Here is a 19,523-nt window from a genome sequence, read left to right on the forward strand (position 1 = left end):
GATTAAGTCCTTGAAAAATCTTTATCGCTGTTAATGCTTTAGTAATAGTACAACTTTACGTTCTTTTAAGTGCAAGTATGACTTAGATTTCCTCAGTGTCTAATCAAACAGTAAAAGGTTATCTGATTGGTTAATACCATTAAATTGCAATTTTAATACACATGGACTGGAGATGCCACAGAAAAAAATTCTTAAGCCTGACAAAGGGCAAACTGACTTTAATTTTCGCCTTAATGATCAGCCAATATTGGCAAGTAGACACTGTAGGAGCAGAAGGAGACGTTGACGCGGACAATCACGATGAGAATCCTTACTTTAACAAAACGTAAATTTAACACAAATAATAAAAGTAAAGTTATCTATGACATTGGAATCTGTCAGTAGTGTTTAGAGTATAATTTACAGGTCTCTAGGACTTCGTCCTTTTAAAATGTCTCATAAAAATTTCATATGGCGCATTCATTTTAGAAATGTCACATTGACAGTAGCTGGTAATGCACCATTGTCAATTTAAGCAATTTGCTTATCCCAATCACTGATCTTGATAATGAAATCTGACATAAAATAATACATGTAGTTCATATGCCTCTATTTTCATCTAATACGGAAGATCGTAAATATCAATTTACAATGGTAATAAACAATGCATTTTCAGACTTCATCCAATCATGTTTGATAATGCTATTGGCTCTTTGTCTTAAGCATCATTTTCATAGGGAGACTTGGGTGATGTCCATATAATTTTTATACCATAGAAATAATTGATTTTTACAGATCATTTTGACATATCAGATAAAGTTTTAATGAGGGTTGGACGCATATACATACTTTCATTATTTCGTGATCATATTCATTGATTTGCTCAGTCATGTACTGTGATTCAATTTCTTTCTGAAAATTTAAATTGTTATCTACAATTCAGTCTTCACGAAAAGGTTTTTGAGATACATGTTTACTAGCCATACTAATTAATGATTTGACAGATTTACTGGCTAAATGTTCTAACAAAAATTTTTCTAGCTTTTAAAGAATTTAAAACACAGAGATACTTTAAAAGAATTGTAATAATTGACACAAATCAGATTCAAATGCAAATACTCAGTCATAGATTTATAAAATCCAAGCAATTGATTGATCCCAGATTTTTAACCAGCCAGACAAGCTATTGCTAAGACATTTTCTACAAGCCAGTAATGATAATAATCTTGCAGAGTCGGGCATGTTTAATCTGCACTGTTTGAATGAAGAATGAGCATGGCATTGTAATTTTATAAATCTATTACAATGTATGTACGCCTTTCATCAGTATTGATGTTTTCTCCTCTCTTCCTCAATATGCATGTTATGTTACTTTTAAGTTTAAAATATCTTTTGAAGCTCATCTTTTACTTTTAAGATAATACCATTAGCTCACCTGAGCCGAAGACTCAAGTGAGCTTTTCTGATCAAATTTTTTTCGTTGTCTGTCAGCGCTGGCATAAACATTTCACATTTTCATCTTCTCCAGAACCACCAGACCAATTTCAACCAAACTAGGCACAAAGCATCCTTGGGTAAAGGGCTTTCAAGTTTGTTCAAATGAAGAGCCATGTCCCCTTCAAAGGGCAGATAATCACCAAAAATAGGGTGGGGTCATTCAAATCTTCTTCTCAAGAACCACTGAGCCAGAGGAGCTGAAATTTACATGAAAGCTTTCTAACATTGTGCAGATTCAAGTTTGTTTTTAAATCATGGCCCCTGGTGGTAGGATGGGGTCACAATAGGAGATCAAAGTTTTACATACAGATATATAGGGAAAATCTTTAAAAATCTTCTTCACAAGAAACACTGGGCCAGAAAAGCTAAGATTTACATGAAAGCTTCCTGGCATAGTGCAGATTCAAGTTTGTTAAAACTATTGCCCCCGGGGGGTAGAATGGGGCTACAATAGGGGATCAAAGTTTTAAATACTAATATATAGGAAAAAATCTTTAAAAACCATTAGGCCAAAGAAGCTAGTTTACATTTGCATAAAAGGTTCCTGACATAGTGCAGATTAAAGTTTGTAAAAATCATGACCCCGGGGGTAGGTTGGGGCCACAATAGGGACCAAAGTTTTACATGCGAATATATATGGAAAATCTTTAGATGTGGGCCAAGGTGATTCAGGTGAGTGATGTGGCCCATGGACCTCATGTACTCTGCGTTAACTTGGGCAGCTTTTCAGTAAACAAGCAGTTAGTTATAGATCTAGTGAGTTCAGGCACAGTTTAGCGTTGTTTTTGAAATTTGAAAGGTAGGGAGCAAACAGAGGAAAAAAAGTGTCATTATATTTGTAGGAAAAATCTTAGTTACCAAGAAAAATTGTTCTGCCCAAACCCCAAAATTATAAAGGTCCAGTGTCACCCCGACAGGGAGGGTGGGGGGATTATTCTTCAGTACATGTATGAGTTCAATTCTGGGTCAGGGTTACCAGCTAATAAACTGATCTTTGTATGTACTAAAAACAAATGTTTTATGTGATAATAACGCGATAAGTACATCACATGTCAAGAAAACGGGAAGGGGGGGGGGGGGGGGGGGGGGGGTTGCTGCCTTTACGTGTCTTGCGGTCACTACCTAAATTCTGATTATTTTCATAATTTCATAGCAGTCGGTTGTTTAAATGACTCAAGAAATCTCATTAAGTAAATATCCACATGAGTGCATATGGTAGAGGAAATGAACTTTTTTTGTTTTATCTTAGCTACCAAATATCAGAAATTAAATCCAATAACTCATGTTATTGGTAGTAGCTATGGCATTCACTTGCAACATTCTGAAAAATAATATTTAAGCCATGCAGGCAGATATTTTTGTATCAGAAATGAGTCGTCTTTAGCAAAACTCTAACCCTGAGTTGCGCAAGTGATGCATAATTTTCGTAACTTCTGTATCTGAAGAGTTCCAAAATTATTTAGTTCCGATATTCCATATTTGCATGTAACTAGTGAGAATGAAAATTCTGATATGAAGAAATATAGCATGTTTTTGATGATTATTCTAATGAATTGATCTTACTACATTATCCATGTTACTTACTGATATATGCATGTACTCTACATGCTCTATAACAATTGTAATTAAGTTGTAATTTCATAAAGGATATGTAAAAAAAAAAATGCATTAAGGTAGCTTAATACACTAATTTTTTTATTCAATGGCTTGTTAAAACACCCGTATGAAGTGTGATTTCACCATCTAGGAGATTCCTCACATTATCTGGAAGATTCCTTACATTATCTGGGAGATTCCTCACATTATCTGGGAGATTCTTCACATTATTTGGGAGATTCTTCACATTATCTGGAGGATTCTTCACATTTGGGAGATTCCTCACATTATCTGGGAGATTCTTCACATTATCTGGGACATTCTTCACATTATCTGGGAGGCTCCTCACATTATCTGGGAGATTCTTCACATTATCTGGGAGGTTCTTCACATTATCTGAGAGGCTCCTTGCATTTTCTATGAGATTTTTCACATTATCTGGGAGATTCTTCACATTATCTGAGAGGCTCCTTGCATTTTCTAGGAGATTTTTCACATTATCTAGGAGATTCCTCACATTATCTGGGAGATTTTTCACATTTTCTAGGAGATTCTTCACATTATCGGGGAGATTCCTCACATTATCTGGGAGATTTTTCACATTATCTGGCGGATTCTTCACATTATCTGGGAGATTCCTCACATTATCTGGGAGATTTCTCACAGTATCTGGGACATTCTTCACATTATCTGGGAGATTCCTCACATTTTCTGGGAGATTCCTCACATTATCTGGGACATTCTTCACATTATCTGGGAGGCTCCTCACATTATCTGGGAGATTCTTCACATTATCTGAGAGGCTCCTTGCATTTTCTAGGAGATTTTTCACATTATCTGGGAGATTCCTCACATTATCTGGGAGATTTTTCACATTTTCTAGGAGATTCTTCACATTATCTGGGAGATTCCTTACATTATCTGGGATATTTTTAACAGTATCAGGGGGGATTCTTCACATTATCTGGAAGATTGTTCACATTATCTGGGAGATTCTTCACATTATCTGGGAGATTCCTCACATTATCTGGGAGGCTCCTTACATTATCTAGGGGGCTCCTCACATTGTGTGACTACTGCTCTTCTTAACAAATTTGAAGCTGTCTAGCAAACTCTACTGTCTTCTGAGAACCCTTATATTGGTTTGGTTGCAAACAGGAAAACAAAGAAAATTTATATTTATTTGAATCAAAGATGTTTTCAATAAACCATAAATGTTGATGATAGTAGATAGTTTTAGTTAGTTTGTACCTGTATTTGTTTGATCCTGTTTACAGATCAGCAACAGGGACTTGCTGCATGCAGTGGTAGGCCTCTATGATGTCTCTCTGTCTGACATGACACCAGATGTCCTCTACTCATCTGTTTGTGATAAATGGGCAAGGACTGTCATCCTGGTCAGAGATGTACAAGGTAGGAAGTTTAATTCATCAGTAGATATAAGCTTTTTAGCTCACCTAAGCTAAAGGTGTGCTTTTCTGACAGAAGTTTGATAATTTTTTGTTTTCTATAAACTACCTACTACCTATCCTCTTTGAGCCATGGTCGGCTCATAAGGCTTGACAGCATCTTCCGCCATCTCATTCTGTCATTTGCTACTGTGACTGCTTCGCTCCATGTTTGCCATCCTAGTTGTTCGCGTTCTGCCTCTGCACTTCTTCGCCATGTTGTTTTTGGGCGGCCTCTCTTTCTCTTACCCTCTGGGGCCCATGTCAGGGTTACTCTGGAGTTGTTGTCATGTGGTTTCCTCAGAGTATGTCCTATCCATCTCCATCTTCAGCATTTAACAATTTCACCTACTGGGCTTGTCCTTGTTCTACAGTATAGTTCATCGTTACTGACTTTCATGGGCCAGAAGATGCGGAATCCCTTCGTAGACATTTTCTCTGAAAAGTTTCCAATCTGGTGACATCACTTTCATTCAGTTTCCACATTTTTGCTCCATAGAGTAGCACAGACATCACATTGCTGTTAAATACTTTGATCTTTGTTGCTCTGCTGTATTTGGTGGACTTCCAAAGAGGATTAAGCATTGCAAATGCATTCCTGGCTAAACTCAGTCTGTGCTTGATGTCTTCTGTTGTCCCTCCTGTCTTGTTGACAATAGCACCAAGGTATGTGAAAGTGTCCACATCCTCAACGTTTCTTCCCTTGATTGTGATAGGATTGGTTTCCTTGTTGTTAATTCTCAACACCTTGGTCTTGTTCGTGTTGATCTGGAGACCAATACTTTCAGCATGTGTACACAGTCTTTCGGTCTTTTCCTGCATGTGCTGGTGCTTACTAGATAGGAGGGCAATATCATTTAATAACTTTTAAAGTGATGACTTATAAACGATGCTGATTGGTTGAAAAATTCGTTTGATTTCTCTGTCAAAATTTCGTTCGGAGTTCATCTGCACTAAGCACGCGGAACTGCTTTTCTCTAGAATGCGTCTTCCCCGTTCTAATTTTAGCGCTATTTATAGAACGGGATTTTCCACATAAGCATTATATATAACGAAATGCATTTGTTTGATTTTTGTTTTTCATTGCTATAAAAAATTAGCACAACTAAAGATATGAATAAAATACAAATTGATTTAAAGAAACAACATACATAGGCGATGACGTGGCAGAATAGTCAATTTGATGACGTAGACCACTTACTGGTAGAAGTAGACAGATTACACGAGTTCCCGGTATGAATCGTCTGCTTTACGAGATCGATAACATGACGGAGCAAGTGGCGACTTCTGATCTGGTAAATATCAATGAAATTGAACTGCGTTATATGGGGCTCAGTCAATGAGTGCGTTTTGAACGTTTTCCTCGATATTGAAATGGAGCCGAATTGCATTCCACCGTTCCAACGACACAACCAGTGTTCAACGTCTCCTCCAACATGATGCAGCATAAATCCAGTCACCACTTGTTATCTTCCTTTATATTTAATTCAGCTTTTAACCATTGCACCTTTAATTTGGCGAATAATCCATTTAAATCTGCACAGTAACTGTTCCTGACCTGAACGCACAGCCATGCCATTTTGTTTTTATTCTTGCCTATATGTATTCCTACGCGCCATTTCAAAAACGTTAATTCAAGCTTTTTGATGGGAGAAACTATTTGTTTTTCTATCTTAAAAACATAATTAAATGATAAGAAATAAAACTTATAATTCTTTGTTTGATGCATGTATCAAACGAAACATTGGACGGAAAACTTTTTCATCAATGCGCTATGCGCATTGATGAAGTTTTCCGTCCAATGTTTCGTTTGATACATGCATCAAACAAAGAATTATAAGTTTCATTTCTTAATATCATCAGTGTAATCAAGATCTTCTAGCTGGTTGATAAACTTCCATCTGATGCCTGTTCTCTTCCCGTTAGTGGTATTCTTCATAACCTAGTCCACAGAAATTATAAAAAGGAAGCCTGACATCACACATCCCTGTCTGACTCCAGTTTTGACTGAAAACCATTCTGATGACTGTCCATTGTTGATGACACAGCTACTACTACCATTGTACATCTCTTTAATCATCTCGATAAAAAGATTTGGAATTCCATATGACTTCAGGATCTGCCAAAGCTTCTCCCTGTCTAGGCTATCGAAGGCTCCACGGAAGTCAACAAAGTTAATGTACAAGGATGACTGCCATTCAATGCACTGTTCTACGATGTTACGTAGTACAAAAATCTGTTCAGATGTTCCATGTCCTTTCCTGTATGCTGCCTGTTCATTTCTCAACTTTTCTTCTACTCCTTTCTTAACCCTCTCTATAAGAACCCTGCAGAAGACTTTCCCTGGTATGGAGAGCAGTGATATTCCTCTACTGTTGTCACACCTTGTAAGATCATCTGATTTTGGTATTTTAGCAATCATCGATTTCTTCCAATCGCGTGGCATACTAATGGTTTTCCTTACATTCTCAAACATATGTAGCAGTTTCTTGGATGTTATCACACCTCCAGCTTTTAACATTTCTCCATTTATGTTGTCTACACCTGCTGCTTTACCATTTTTCAACTTCTTTATTGCATGCCTCACTTCCTCGTCTGTAAAAGGGCCAGTGTTGATTTCCTCGATGGTTTCAATGTTGCTGACATTTATCTGATTGACACCTTCATCCTCATTACACTGGTTTTCAATATTCAACACCTCTTCAAAGTGCTCTTTCCATCTTTTAAGTATCTGATCAGCGTCAGTGAGTAGTTTGCTGTTCTTATCCCTTACTCCTGATGTTGACTGCCTCTTCTTATTACACAGCTCTTTGGTAATCTTGTACAGAGTTCCCATATCATTTCTGTTTGCTGCCTCCTCTGCCTCCTCAGCAAGTCCATTGATGTAATATCGCTTATCAGCCCTAGTCCTTTTCTTCACGTTCTTGTCCATTTCACTGTACCTCTGTTGTTTAATGGCACGTATGTGCGTTGTTTACTTCACTCTTCATCTTTTTCCTTTCATCTATTGCTTTCCTGGTTTCATTGCTGATCCACTCCTTATGCTTTCTACGTTTCTTGCCTATGATCTTTTCGGCCGTCTCTGTGTAAACTGTTGTAAAGTTGTCCCACTCTGCTTACATGTTGTTCTCATCTATAGTATCCTGCCCTTCTAGTGCTTCAAACCCTTTACTTAATTCTAAAGTGAACTGTTTTTGGATGTCTTTTTGTTTTAATAATGCGGTATTGTACGCTACTCTTTTGCTGTTGTTTCTATCTCTGTGTCGTGATAATCTTAGCTTCACTTTTCCAACTTCTAGATTGTGGTCAGTTCCAGCATCTGCTCCTCTCATAGATCGTACATCGGCAAGAGATGTATATCTGCCATTGACAATGAAGTGGTCAATTTGATTTCTATCTCTATTGTTTGGTGAAGTCCATGTGTATTTATGTATGTCCTTGTGTTTAAATAGCGTTCCTCCAATAACTAGGTCATATTCCTCACATAATTCAACCAGTCTTTCACCATTCTCATTGATGTCACCCAGGCCTTCTTTCCCCAATACTTTCTTGTGATCCATGTTGTTACTTCCCACCTTGGCGTCTTCATCTCCTATGATAATTAGCATATCATGTGTAGGTGTTGTCTCAATCTCCTTCTGCAGTTGTTCATAGAAGGCATCTTTTTCTTCTTCATCATCATCATTGGTTGGGCTGTAGATTTGTATGATGGTGACTTTCACATATTTTGAGTTGAATCTAGCACTCATGATCCTCTCATTTACTGGGTTCTATTTGATTAAGCACTTCCTGGTCTCTGGGCTTAACATGAGTCCTACGCCTCTATGATGTTGGTCTTCCGATCCAGAGTACAGGATTGTCTCTCCAGTGTTAACCCTCACTTCTCCAAACCCAGTCCATCTCAACTCGCTTATACCGAGTATATCAATTCTATAAACTATTCAGGTTTATATGACATTGGTCCAGTGCCCCCAGGGTCATGAGAGTATATCAATTCTATAAACTATTCAGGTTTATATGACATTGGTCCAGTGCCCCCAGGGTCATGAGAGTATATCAATTCTATAAACTATTCAGGTTTATATGACATTGGTCCAGTGCCCCCAGGGTCATGAGAGTATATCAATTCTATAAACTATTCAGGTTTATATGACATTGGTCCAGTGCCCCCAGGGTCATGAGAGTATATCAATTCTATAAACTATTCAGGTTTATATGACATTGGTCCAGTGCCCCCAGGGTCATGAGAGTATATCAATTCTATAAACTATTCAGGTTTATATGACATTGGTCCAGTGCCCTCAGGGTCATGAGAGTATATCAATTCTATAAACTATTCAGGTTTATATGACATTGGTCCAGTGCCCTCAGGGTCATGAGAGTATATCAATTCTATAAACTATTCAGGTTTATATGACATTGGTCCAGTGCCCCCAGGGTCATGAGAGTATATCAATTCTATAAACTATTCAGGTTTATATGACATTGGTCCAGTGCCCTCAGGGTCATGAGAGTATATCAATTCTATAAACTATTCAGGTTTATATGACATTGGTCCAGTGCCCTCAGGGTCATGAGAGTATATCAATTCTATAAACTATTCAGGTTTATATGACATTGGTCCAGTGCCCTCAGGGTCATGAGAGTATATCAATTCTATAAACTATTCAGGTTTATATGACATTGGTCCAGTGCCCCCAGGGTCATGAGAGTATATCAATTCTATAAACTATTCAGGTTTATATGACATTGGTCCAGTGCCCCCAGGGTCATGAGAGTATATCAATTCTATAAACTATTCAGGTTTATATGACATTGGTCCAGTGCCCTCAGGGTCATGAGAGTATATCAATTCTATAAACTATTCAGGTTTATATGACATTGGTCCAGTGCCCTCAGGGTCATGAGAGTATATCAATTCTATAAACTATTCAGGTTTATATGACATTGGTCCAGTGCCCTCAGGGTCATGAGAGGAAATAGAAATATGAAAATGTGAATAGGTTACTTTACTTCTTATGCAAACTTTCATGTGAAGAGTGAAAATATGAACAATGGCCTCCTTAAGGTTACAAAAATCCAGAAAAAATATCTATAAATGATAAGTGTTTTGACAATTTAAATCAATCATAGATCCACTGTAGATATATGTTTTTAGAAATTTTTATATCCACTGTCCTTAAATGATTGTATTAGTATTTAGATGTTTGCTTTTCTTTTTTACTTTTAGCTCACCTGAGCCGAAGGCTCAAGTGAGCTTTTCTTCTCAAGAACCATTTGGCCAAAGAAGTTGACATTTACATAAAAGCTTTCTGACATAGTGCAAATTCAAGTTTGTAAAAATCATGGCCTCCAGGGTTAGGTTGGGGCCACAATAGGGACTAAGGTTTTACATACAAATATATATGGAAAGTCTTTAGATATGGGCCAAGGTGACTCAGGTGAGCGATGTGGCCCATGGGCCTCTTGTAATGTTTATGTAAGCATTGAAGCTTTTTGGTGTAACATCTCTTTAAAGTTTTCTTATTGATGAAACATTTCAGAAACTATTGAAGACTTAACAAAGAGAAAGCCAACAAGAAGAAATCTCGCCAAAAAAGAAGAGGAGGAAGATGGAGAAGGTGAAGATAAATATGAAGAGGAAGAAGTCAGTCCCAGCAAATTTGCTACCGTATACAGCGATACAGAATCAGAGCCCGAGGATGAAGAGGAGTGAGTAATCTCCCCTTAATAAACACCAGAGAAATTTAATGGGAATGAAAAGTGGAGGATATGTACAACAATAATCTGAATTGAAAACTTTCAAATTTACTTTATTTAGTCAAAAATGCAGTTTTAGTAGAAAGAAATCTGGGGGGGGGGGGGGGGGGATTACAATCCCTGTGTGATTCCAACACATGATCTACAGTTCTGCAGTTGACAGTCATACGTTGACACTACTGAGCTACTTAGATTGGCAATGATATTTAAATGAATAGACAGATATTGCTGATATTTATATTTTCATCAAACATGGTTTAAGAGGAAGTCAGCCATTATGACTATGTAGTATACCCCCTTAATTGACAATTATTTCACAATACTTACATTTCCCTATGTTTTAGTAGTAATTAACCTTTGCTGTTTTATTGTACATATGTATTGTATTTCTCAATATAAGGAATTGCTCCTATGGTTTTATTGTTTACATATATCGCTGTCATACATACAAACTAGACATTTTATTAGGTCACCTGAGTACTCAGGTGACCTATTGCAATATGCAATTTCCGAGTTGCCCAATAGTTCTTTCCCTTTGCGGAACTCTTATGCACAGTGAGACGCAAAACATACTATTGTCCACACGCGGTGGGTACAAATGCTTATCGCTGCCTTCATATATTGCTTAAAGGCCGATTGTCAGACACCATGCGACCACCCAAACTGCAGGGCACACAATATTAGTAAGTTTATAAGTATTTGATAATAAAATAGCTCAAACAAAAATCGATAATCACCATCTTTCTTTGGTTAAAATATCACTCATGTAAAAGAGGAAATAAAATAATAATTTCACATTTGATTTAATGGCAAATATTATTCTTGATATGATCAGTTTAATGTATACCAACAGCTGGTATAAACAAAATTTACACTTTCATTACTTTTATACGTTATTATATAGCTAGTCTATAATATATGTACACATCTTGTACCCACCCAAGCGTTCAGCAGAACACTGAACATACCTCCATCACAGAAGAGCTGATATCTCGGAAGTTGCGTATTGGTTGTCGTCGGTCGTCGTCCGTCGTGCGTTAACAATTGAACATTTTAAACTTCTTCTTAATAACTACTAGTCCAATTCTTTTCATATTTGGTATGAATCATCTTTGGGACAAGGGGGACATAAATTGTAAATTTCAGGACTCCAGCACCCCTGGGGCCTTGGGGGTGGGACAAAAACTGCCTAAAATTGACTAATTTTCAAAAATCTTCTTCTCAAGAACCGCACTTGTGTAAGAAAAACTAAATGCATGGCAATGTAGAGCAGGAAGGCTTCTACCAAAATTGTAAATTTCATGATTCCCGGGGTAGGGGTTCTGACCCCAGGGTGGGGCCAAACTTGTTATATAGTGTTTATGTGTAATTATAAAACACTTAAATAACATCCTCTTTCGTTTCAATATTGATACTAAATTGAAACTAAATGGATATTTAGAAAGAACAGGTAGTCCTTTACCAAAATTGTAAATTTGATGATCCCAGGGTTAGGAATTTTGGTATCGGGGTGAGGCCAAAATGGTCAGTTATTAAATGTGTGAACAATAAACATTTTCAACTTCTTCTTGATAACTGTCACTTCAATTCTTTTCAAATTTAGAATGAAACATATTTGGAACAAGGGGAACACAAATTGTAAATTTTAGGATTCCTTCACCCCATAGGCCTTAGGGGCGGGGCAAAAACTGCCCAAAATTGACCAATTTTCAAAAATCTTCTTCTCAAGAATCGCACACATGTAAGAAAAGCTAAATGCATAGTGATGTAGAGCAGGAAAGCCTTTACCAAAATTGTAAATTTCATGATCCCCAGGGTAGGGGTTCTGATCCCAGGGTGGGACCAAACTTGTTATATAGTGTTTAAGTGTAAAACACTTAAATAACATCTTCTTTAGTGCTATTGATACTAAATGGATAGAGCAGGTAGTCTTTTGCCAAAATTGTAAATTTGATGATCCCCAGAATAAGAGCTCTGACCCCAGGGTGGGGCCAAACTAATGCCTCGTTCACACGGATGCGCATTAAATTTTACTTCGCATCAAATTTGATGCGAAGTAAAATAATGCGCATTAAATTAATTCGAATTAAATAGCGTTCACACGGCGGTAATATTTAATGCGAAGTAAACTAATGCGCATTAAATTCGTATGCATCTCTATTAAAGGGTGCGCGAAATAAATTAAAGAATAGACTATGTTATTGAAAATTATTTTTATAGATATTTTAATGAATATTGTGTAGATCTATACAGAATTCTTTGTTCAAAACGCGATATAGGCCTACATGTAGTATACTACATGTTTACAATTTAGGCCTACATACATAGTTCTGATCTACACATAAGGAGTTTTTTGTCGTGTTTATTTATATGTTCCCAAGAAATTACTTGTTATTTCCTCCGACAACCAGCATTCAATCTAGACAATCTATTGTTTCTTCATGGGCCCAATTTTAAAACTTCGGAACTTCTTTTTCACCATTCCGCTGATTACTGTTATGACGTAATTTTTAATTACTAATACGTATATTATAAGTCTACTGTGACGTCATATGGTATAAAAATTAACAATGAGCGGCATATGTTTTAAAAAATGTAAAAAAGAAAATCATATTATCACTATTTTAAAACATTGTTGTCGTATTTAAAAACAATTCCTTCCACATGTATTACTCAGTATGCCTATGCAGAGCACAGATTTACGTCTGACATTATCTAATGACATGCTGTTTATACATGTTTTAGTGATTATTATCATTTTGCTTAGTTTTTTGTACAAAACTGACATTAATATATATAGCTGACCATGGGTATGATGCATGTGACCCAAATTTGCCTTTACGCATGCGTGTACATTTAATGCGAATTAGCTTCGCTTAGCGTTCACACGGAGCTAATGTGAAGTAAATTTAATTCGCATTAAATCGCGACGTCAATTTTAATTCGAAGTAAACTAATGCGCATTAAAATCTCCGTGTGAACGCGGTTCAGATTTAATTCACATTAACTTACGTTTAATGCGAATTAAATTCTTCGTGTGAACGAGGCATTAGTATACACATGTAGTATTTAAATGTAAGTTTGCTGATACTGTATAAAATCTAAATGCATACTTAGGAATAACAGAAAAGGATGGACAAGGAATGATGAATTTCAATCAAAACCCAGGGTTATGAGTCCAAATTAGTCGAATCGTTTGATGTTTTAATGTTAATACACCTATTATTTAAAGCCTTTCATCAGTGTATGCACTTATGAAGGCAGTGAAGTTTTAAGAAGACATCTTGTTTTATACTATTGCTGAACATTAGAATTTAGCTTGGATATTCAGAACAGGAATTTTTTTCTAGATTTCATAGCCCATGGAAGTAGAGATACTTTTTCACTAGTATTCAGGTGACCGATAAGGCCTGTGGGCCTCTTGTTCCTTATATATACAGTGTAATCTCTAAACCAGTAACTGAATATAGCGAATTACAATTAAAATGAACTGATATGATAGCATCATTAAGACTGGTCTTTAGTACTGTGAAAAAGATATAAATGTACTGTACTTATGTATGAATGATAGAAATGAATTTGCTTAACTTTTGAAGTGATGAGGAGGATTTCTCCAAAGGAATAAACAGCTTTATTCAGAAGGCAGCAGAGAGACGTACACAACAGAAATCCACAGACACATTGTGTGAGGAACTGGTGGGGATTGAAAACAGAATCATAGGGGCCATCACATTTGAGAAAAAATACATGTAGGTGTCTCCATTTTTAAACTAGAGTTTAGAACCCTTACTCTTATATGTGGCAGGATGCTTGCTTGTAAGTTGGTTGTCATTTTTTTTAAAAAGTTTTTTTTTTCTCGAAAAATTAGGCTAATTTCTCACAGCAATCTGAGTTGTCAATTTCATGTCGAGATTCTGTAATAATTTGCTTGGTTCTTAATCCGTTTTTCATTTATGGCCATTTTATTTAATTTACAACAATAATGCCGAGAGATTAACGCCCGTCTTTAGACAGGACATATTATGGTACAGCGATGTCTGTACGTCCGTCCATCCATCTGCCCATTTGGAGTTTTCTGTTTCTATTTTCATTTCTCTATTACATATCAAGCTGAAACTTGCTATGTAGCTTCTTTGTGGATCACTCTAGATCATGTTGCAATTTTGATCCATTTCAACCTCTTTTGCAGGAGTTTGGCCCCTTTATTTGAAAATTATTATTATTATATGGAGAGTACATAATTTGTCCGGCTAACTCCTCCCACAATTTTCAAGTGAAGACCATCTTGTTTTACAGAGTGTTTGTATGGATATTGAAAATGTGCATGTGGCAAGGATTTTGATTTTCTTCAATTTTTAAGAAATTACAAGTTGCTGAACTTCGTCCGTTTTGAGAAAATATTGCAAAGACAGTACACGATTTGTTCTGTGAAACCCTCCCACAGTTTTCAAGTGAGGATCATCTTATTTTACAGAGTGTTTATATAGGAATTGAAGATGTGCAAGTGGGAAGAATTTTGATTTTCCTCAATTTTTGAGAAAATCACAAGCTATTGAACTTAGTCAGTTTTGAGGAATTATTACATAGAGAGTACATGATTTTGTCTGATTTTCCTTCCACTGTTTTCAAGTGAGGTCCTTCTTATTTTACTGAATATTTGTATTGGTATGGAAGATGTGCATGTGGCAAGGATTTTGATTTCCTCCAATTTTTTAGAAAATTACAGGTTGTTGAATCTAGTCGTTTTGAGGAAATATTGCATAGAGAGTGCATGGTTTGTCTTTTATCTTTCCTTCTATAGTTTTCAAGTGAGGACCTTCTTATTTTACAGAATATTTGTATGAGTATGGAAGATGTGAATGTGGCAAGGATTTTGATTTTCTTCAATGTTTAAAAAAATTACAGGTTGTTGAACTTAGTCCTTTTTAAGGAAATATTCATATTATGCGAAGAAAGTATGTCACACCCTGATGATGGCTGACACTACCTGAAGCAAAGTTCTAAAAATTATGGCTTAAGAAAAACACCCTATGTAAGCATTTTCATGGGTGTATTATGTACCATTTGCTGTACTCTTGTTTTATCATGATGACATTATTGATTTTACATGATGACATTATAGATTTTACATGATGACATTATTAATTTTACATGATGACATTATAGATTTTACATGATGACATTATTAATTTTACATGATGACATTGATTTTACATGGCATTGACTTTACATGATGACATTGATTTTACATGATGACATTATAGATTTTACATGATGACATTGATTTTACATGATGACATTATTGATTTTACATGATAATATTATTGATTTTACATGATGACATTATTGATTTTACATGATGACATTATAGATTTTACATGTATGAATAAGAATGAAGACCTTGTATAGAATACCAGTAAGAGTTGCATTCTCTTGTCATGTGACTTAATTAGTTTTTTTTTGTATGACCTATTCCCTTGACAGTAAGATTTTAAAACATACTTTTCTTTTTTTTTGAAGACAAAAAGACAGGGTCATTCACCTGACACTACTCTCAGTTCGAAAACGATACCGAAAATTTGGAATTGGCAAATACTTGTTGCAGGTTAGTATCAACTTCATTACCTGTATATGTAATGGATAGGTTGATGTTGTAATGAATATGGAAAAATCCTACGTTTACCTCTATTTAGGAAGATGGCGATAGATTGCCAGGCCAATTACACTGAAATTATCCAAAGTTTCATTGTCTAAATACCCCCATAAAGCAAGTGATGTATTCATAATACTGCGGTAAAATAATAAAAAAAAAATGAAAAGAGATTTTTATGATCCAAATAACTTTCTGTACAATCCAGGTCTCTTTGTAATGTAAGCATTAGTTCCTATGTGAGTATATTTCGATACATCGTCACAAACCACGTCAATTGTCTCACTCTACACTACGTCATTGAGATAGGGTAGGAACTTCCGGACTCAATAAGAATGGCTAGCAACGGTTTTATAGATATTGAACTTGTAAAGGATTAATTTAGACAAAACGTTTGTGAATATAAATCTATTCCAATTCATAAGCTTATATTTACTTTTCCAATGTTTTTGCCTTTGATATCTTCACCAACTGATAGCCATTTCCTCATGAATGTGATCACCATGGTGATGCAGTTATGAACAATGTGCAGTCTTGCTAAATATAGTAAGCCTATTTTAGCGACTGCAAATCCCGACAGAAAGGAAAGTACAATATCAATATAAAAAATAAATTTCACATTTGAAAATACATGAGGGTATGAACTGCGATGCTTCCAACAGCATACTTTTCATGAAGCAATAATGCGCCGCAGGAAGTATGCCAGCATGAAGCGTTGCAGTTCATGCTCTCATGTATTTTCAAAACTGAAATTCATTTCTTAATTAAGTAGTAACATTCTTATTACAAATAAAATAGAAATTGACCTCTGTTTAGGAGGATGGGGATGAAATTGACATCTGTTTAGGAGGATGGGGTAGAAATTGACCTCTGTTTAGGAGGATGGGGTAGAAATTGACCTCTGTTTAGGAGCCTGGAGGATGGGGTAGAAATTGACCTCTGTTTAGGAGCCTGGAGGATGGGGTAGAAATTGACCTCTGTTTAGGAGGATGGGGTAGAAATTGACCTCTGTTTAGGAGGATGGGGTAGAAATTGACCTCTGTTTAGGAGCCTGGAGGATGGGGTAGAAATTGACCTCTGTTTAGGAGCCTGGAGGATGGGGTAGAAATTGACCTCTGTTTAGGAGCCTGGAGGATGGGGTAGAAATTGACCTCTGTTTAGGAGCCTGGAGGATGGGGTAGAAATTGACCTCTGTTTAGGAGGATGGGGTAGAAATTGACCTCTGTTTAGGAGCCTGGAGGATGGGGTAGAAATTGACCTCTGTTTAGGAGCCTGGAGGATGGGGTAGAAATTGACCTCTGTTTAGGAGCCTGGAGGATGGGGTAGAAATTGACCTCTGTTTAGGAGGATGGAGGATGGGGTAGAAATTGACCTCTGTTTAGGAGGATGGAGGATGGGGTAGAAATTGACCTCTGTTTAGGAGGATGGGGTAGAAATTGACCTCTGTTTAGGAGGATGGGGTAGAAATTGACCTCTGTTTAGGAGGATTGGGTAGAAATTGACCTCTGTTTAGGAGGATGGGGTAGAAATTGACCTCTGTTTAGGAGGATGGGGTAGAAATTGACCTCTGTTTAGGAGGGTGGGGTAGAAATTGACCTCTGTTTAGGAGGGTGGGGATGAAATCGTAGATGATTGAAACAATGGTCATTTAATGTTTTATTTATAGCAAAGATGAGAAAAATAGGTACTGGTTTTGATTAATATTAGTGTTGTTTTTCATATTACATGATTTGTATGAATATGTCATAGAATTGTAATTATAGAATTTGTTTGCATGGGGAGTCGGGTATTGATAATGATGTTTATTTCAGCAAATCCTGGAACCCGAGGTTGTGGGGCATTATGATGCTATCGTTGTTCATGCAGACAATGGTGCTGTAGAATTTTTCCAAAAGTTTGGTTTTTCTGATGATATTGTCCTAAACAGCCGATGGAGGTATTCCTTATAAACATGTTTGTTATAAGTATGTTTTACTGTGTTTATCAAAATACAATGAAATATGTTTGAAAATATTCACATACAGGTTCTTTTGTTATTTTTCAGTGAGTTGGCAGAACAGTTCACAAACTGTACCCTCATGTCCTATCTCCCAGCCTTCTCTGGTAAGTCTGGATTGTCAATTAATAGAAACATGTCCTGTCTCCCAGCCTTCTCTGGTAAGTCTGGATTGTCAATTAATAGAAACATGTCCTGTCTCCCAGCCTTCTCTGGTAAGTCTGAATTGTCAATTAATAGAAACATGTCCTGTCTCCCAGCCTTCTCTGGTAAGTCTGGATTGTCAATTAATAGAAACATGTCCTGTCTCCCAGCCTTCTCTGGTAAGTCTGGATTGTCAACAGAAACATGTCCTGTCTCCCAGCCTTCTCTGGTAAGTCTGGATTGTCAACAGAAACATGTCCTGTCTCCCAGCCTTCTCTGGTAAGTCTGGATTGTCAATTAATAGAAACATGTCCTGTCTCCCGGCCTTCTCTGGTAAGTCTGGATTGTCAATTAATAGAAACATGTCCTGTCTCCCAGCCTTCTCTGGTAAGTCTGGATTGTCAATTAATAGAAACATGTCCTGTCTCCCAGCCTTCTCTGGTAAGTCTGGATTGTCAACAGAAACATGTCCTGTCTCCCGGCCTTCTCTGGTAAGTCTGGATTGTCAATTAATAGAAACATGTCCTGTCTCCCAGCCTTCTCTGGTAAGTCTGGATTGTCAATTAATAGAAACATGTCCTGTCTCCCAGCCTTCTCTGGTAAGTCTGGATTGTCAATTAATAGAAACATGTCCTGTCTCCCAGCCTTCTCTGGTAAGTCTGGATTGTCAATTAATAGAAACATGTCCTGTCTCCCAGCCTTCTCTGGTAAGTCTGGATTGTCAACAGAAACATGTCCTGTCTCCCGGCCTTCTCTGGTAAGTCTGGATTGTCAATTAATAGAAACATGTCCTGTCTCCCAGCCTTCTCTGGTAAGTCTGGATTGTCAACAGAAACATGTCCTGTCTCCCGGCCTTCTCTGGTAAGTCTGGATTGTCAATTAATAGAAACATGTCCTGTCTCCCAGCCTTCTCTGGTAAGTCTGGATTGTCAACAGAAACATGTCCTGTCTCCCAGCCTTCTCTGGTAAGTCTGGATTGTCAATTAATAGAAACATGTCCTGTCTCCCAGCCTTCTCTGGTAAGTCTGGATTGTCAATTAACAGAAACATGTCCTGTCTCCCAGCCTTCTCTGGTAAGTCTGGATTGTCAATTAATAGAAACATGTCCTGTCTCCCAGCCTTCTCTGGTAAGTCTGGATTGTCAATTAATAGAAACATGTCCTGTCTCCCGGCCTTCTCTGGTAAGTCTGGATTGTCAACAGAAACATTTCTCGTGCACTTTTCTTGCAAGCATCATAAGCGTAACAAAATCTGTAGACACATTTATATAACATGTCCATCAGATCTAAAGCTAGAGGAGAGAATTTCTTGATTATTCTTTTCCTTGTCCAACAGGACACACCCTGCTGTCCACTCTTAAGATCCCAGGCTTGGAGGTCTTTGAATTGGAGCAGCAGTTTAACAAATGGTAAGTACCAATGTTACAAATGTTATACTAAACAGCATTGATTCG

General features: G+C 36.9%; 1 protein-coding gene across 2 annotated transcripts in view; it reads left to right on the plus strand.

Annotated features, from left to right (window-relative positions):
* LOC125668607 (uncharacterized) overlaps nucleotides 1-19,523 on the plus strand; it is a 48,118-nt gene that overhangs the window by 2,014 nt on the left and 26,581 nt on the right. For both annotated transcript variants that reach the window (XM_056164318.1, XM_056164319.1), the window contains exons 2-8: nucleotides 4,350-4,485; nucleotides 10,064-10,232; nucleotides 13,877-14,029; nucleotides 15,801-15,885; nucleotides 17,742-17,866; nucleotides 17,975-18,033; nucleotides 19,406-19,478. In XM_056164318.1, the coding sequence (XP_056020293.1) occupies nucleotides 4,350-4,485; nucleotides 10,064-10,232; nucleotides 13,877-14,029; nucleotides 15,801-15,885; nucleotides 17,742-17,866; nucleotides 17,975-18,033; nucleotides 19,406-19,478 (800 nt within the window). The remainder of the gene's footprint in view (nucleotides 1-4,349; nucleotides 4,486-10,063; nucleotides 10,233-13,876; nucleotides 14,030-15,800; nucleotides 15,886-17,741; nucleotides 17,867-17,974; nucleotides 18,034-19,405; nucleotides 19,479-19,523) is intronic.

Source organism: Ostrea edulis, chromosome 4 (assembly GCF_947568905.1).
Source record: "Ostrea edulis chromosome 4, xbOstEdul1.1, whole genome shotgun sequence".
Taxonomy (NCBI): Eukaryota; Metazoa; Mollusca; class Bivalvia; order Ostreida; family Ostreidae; genus Ostrea; species Ostrea edulis.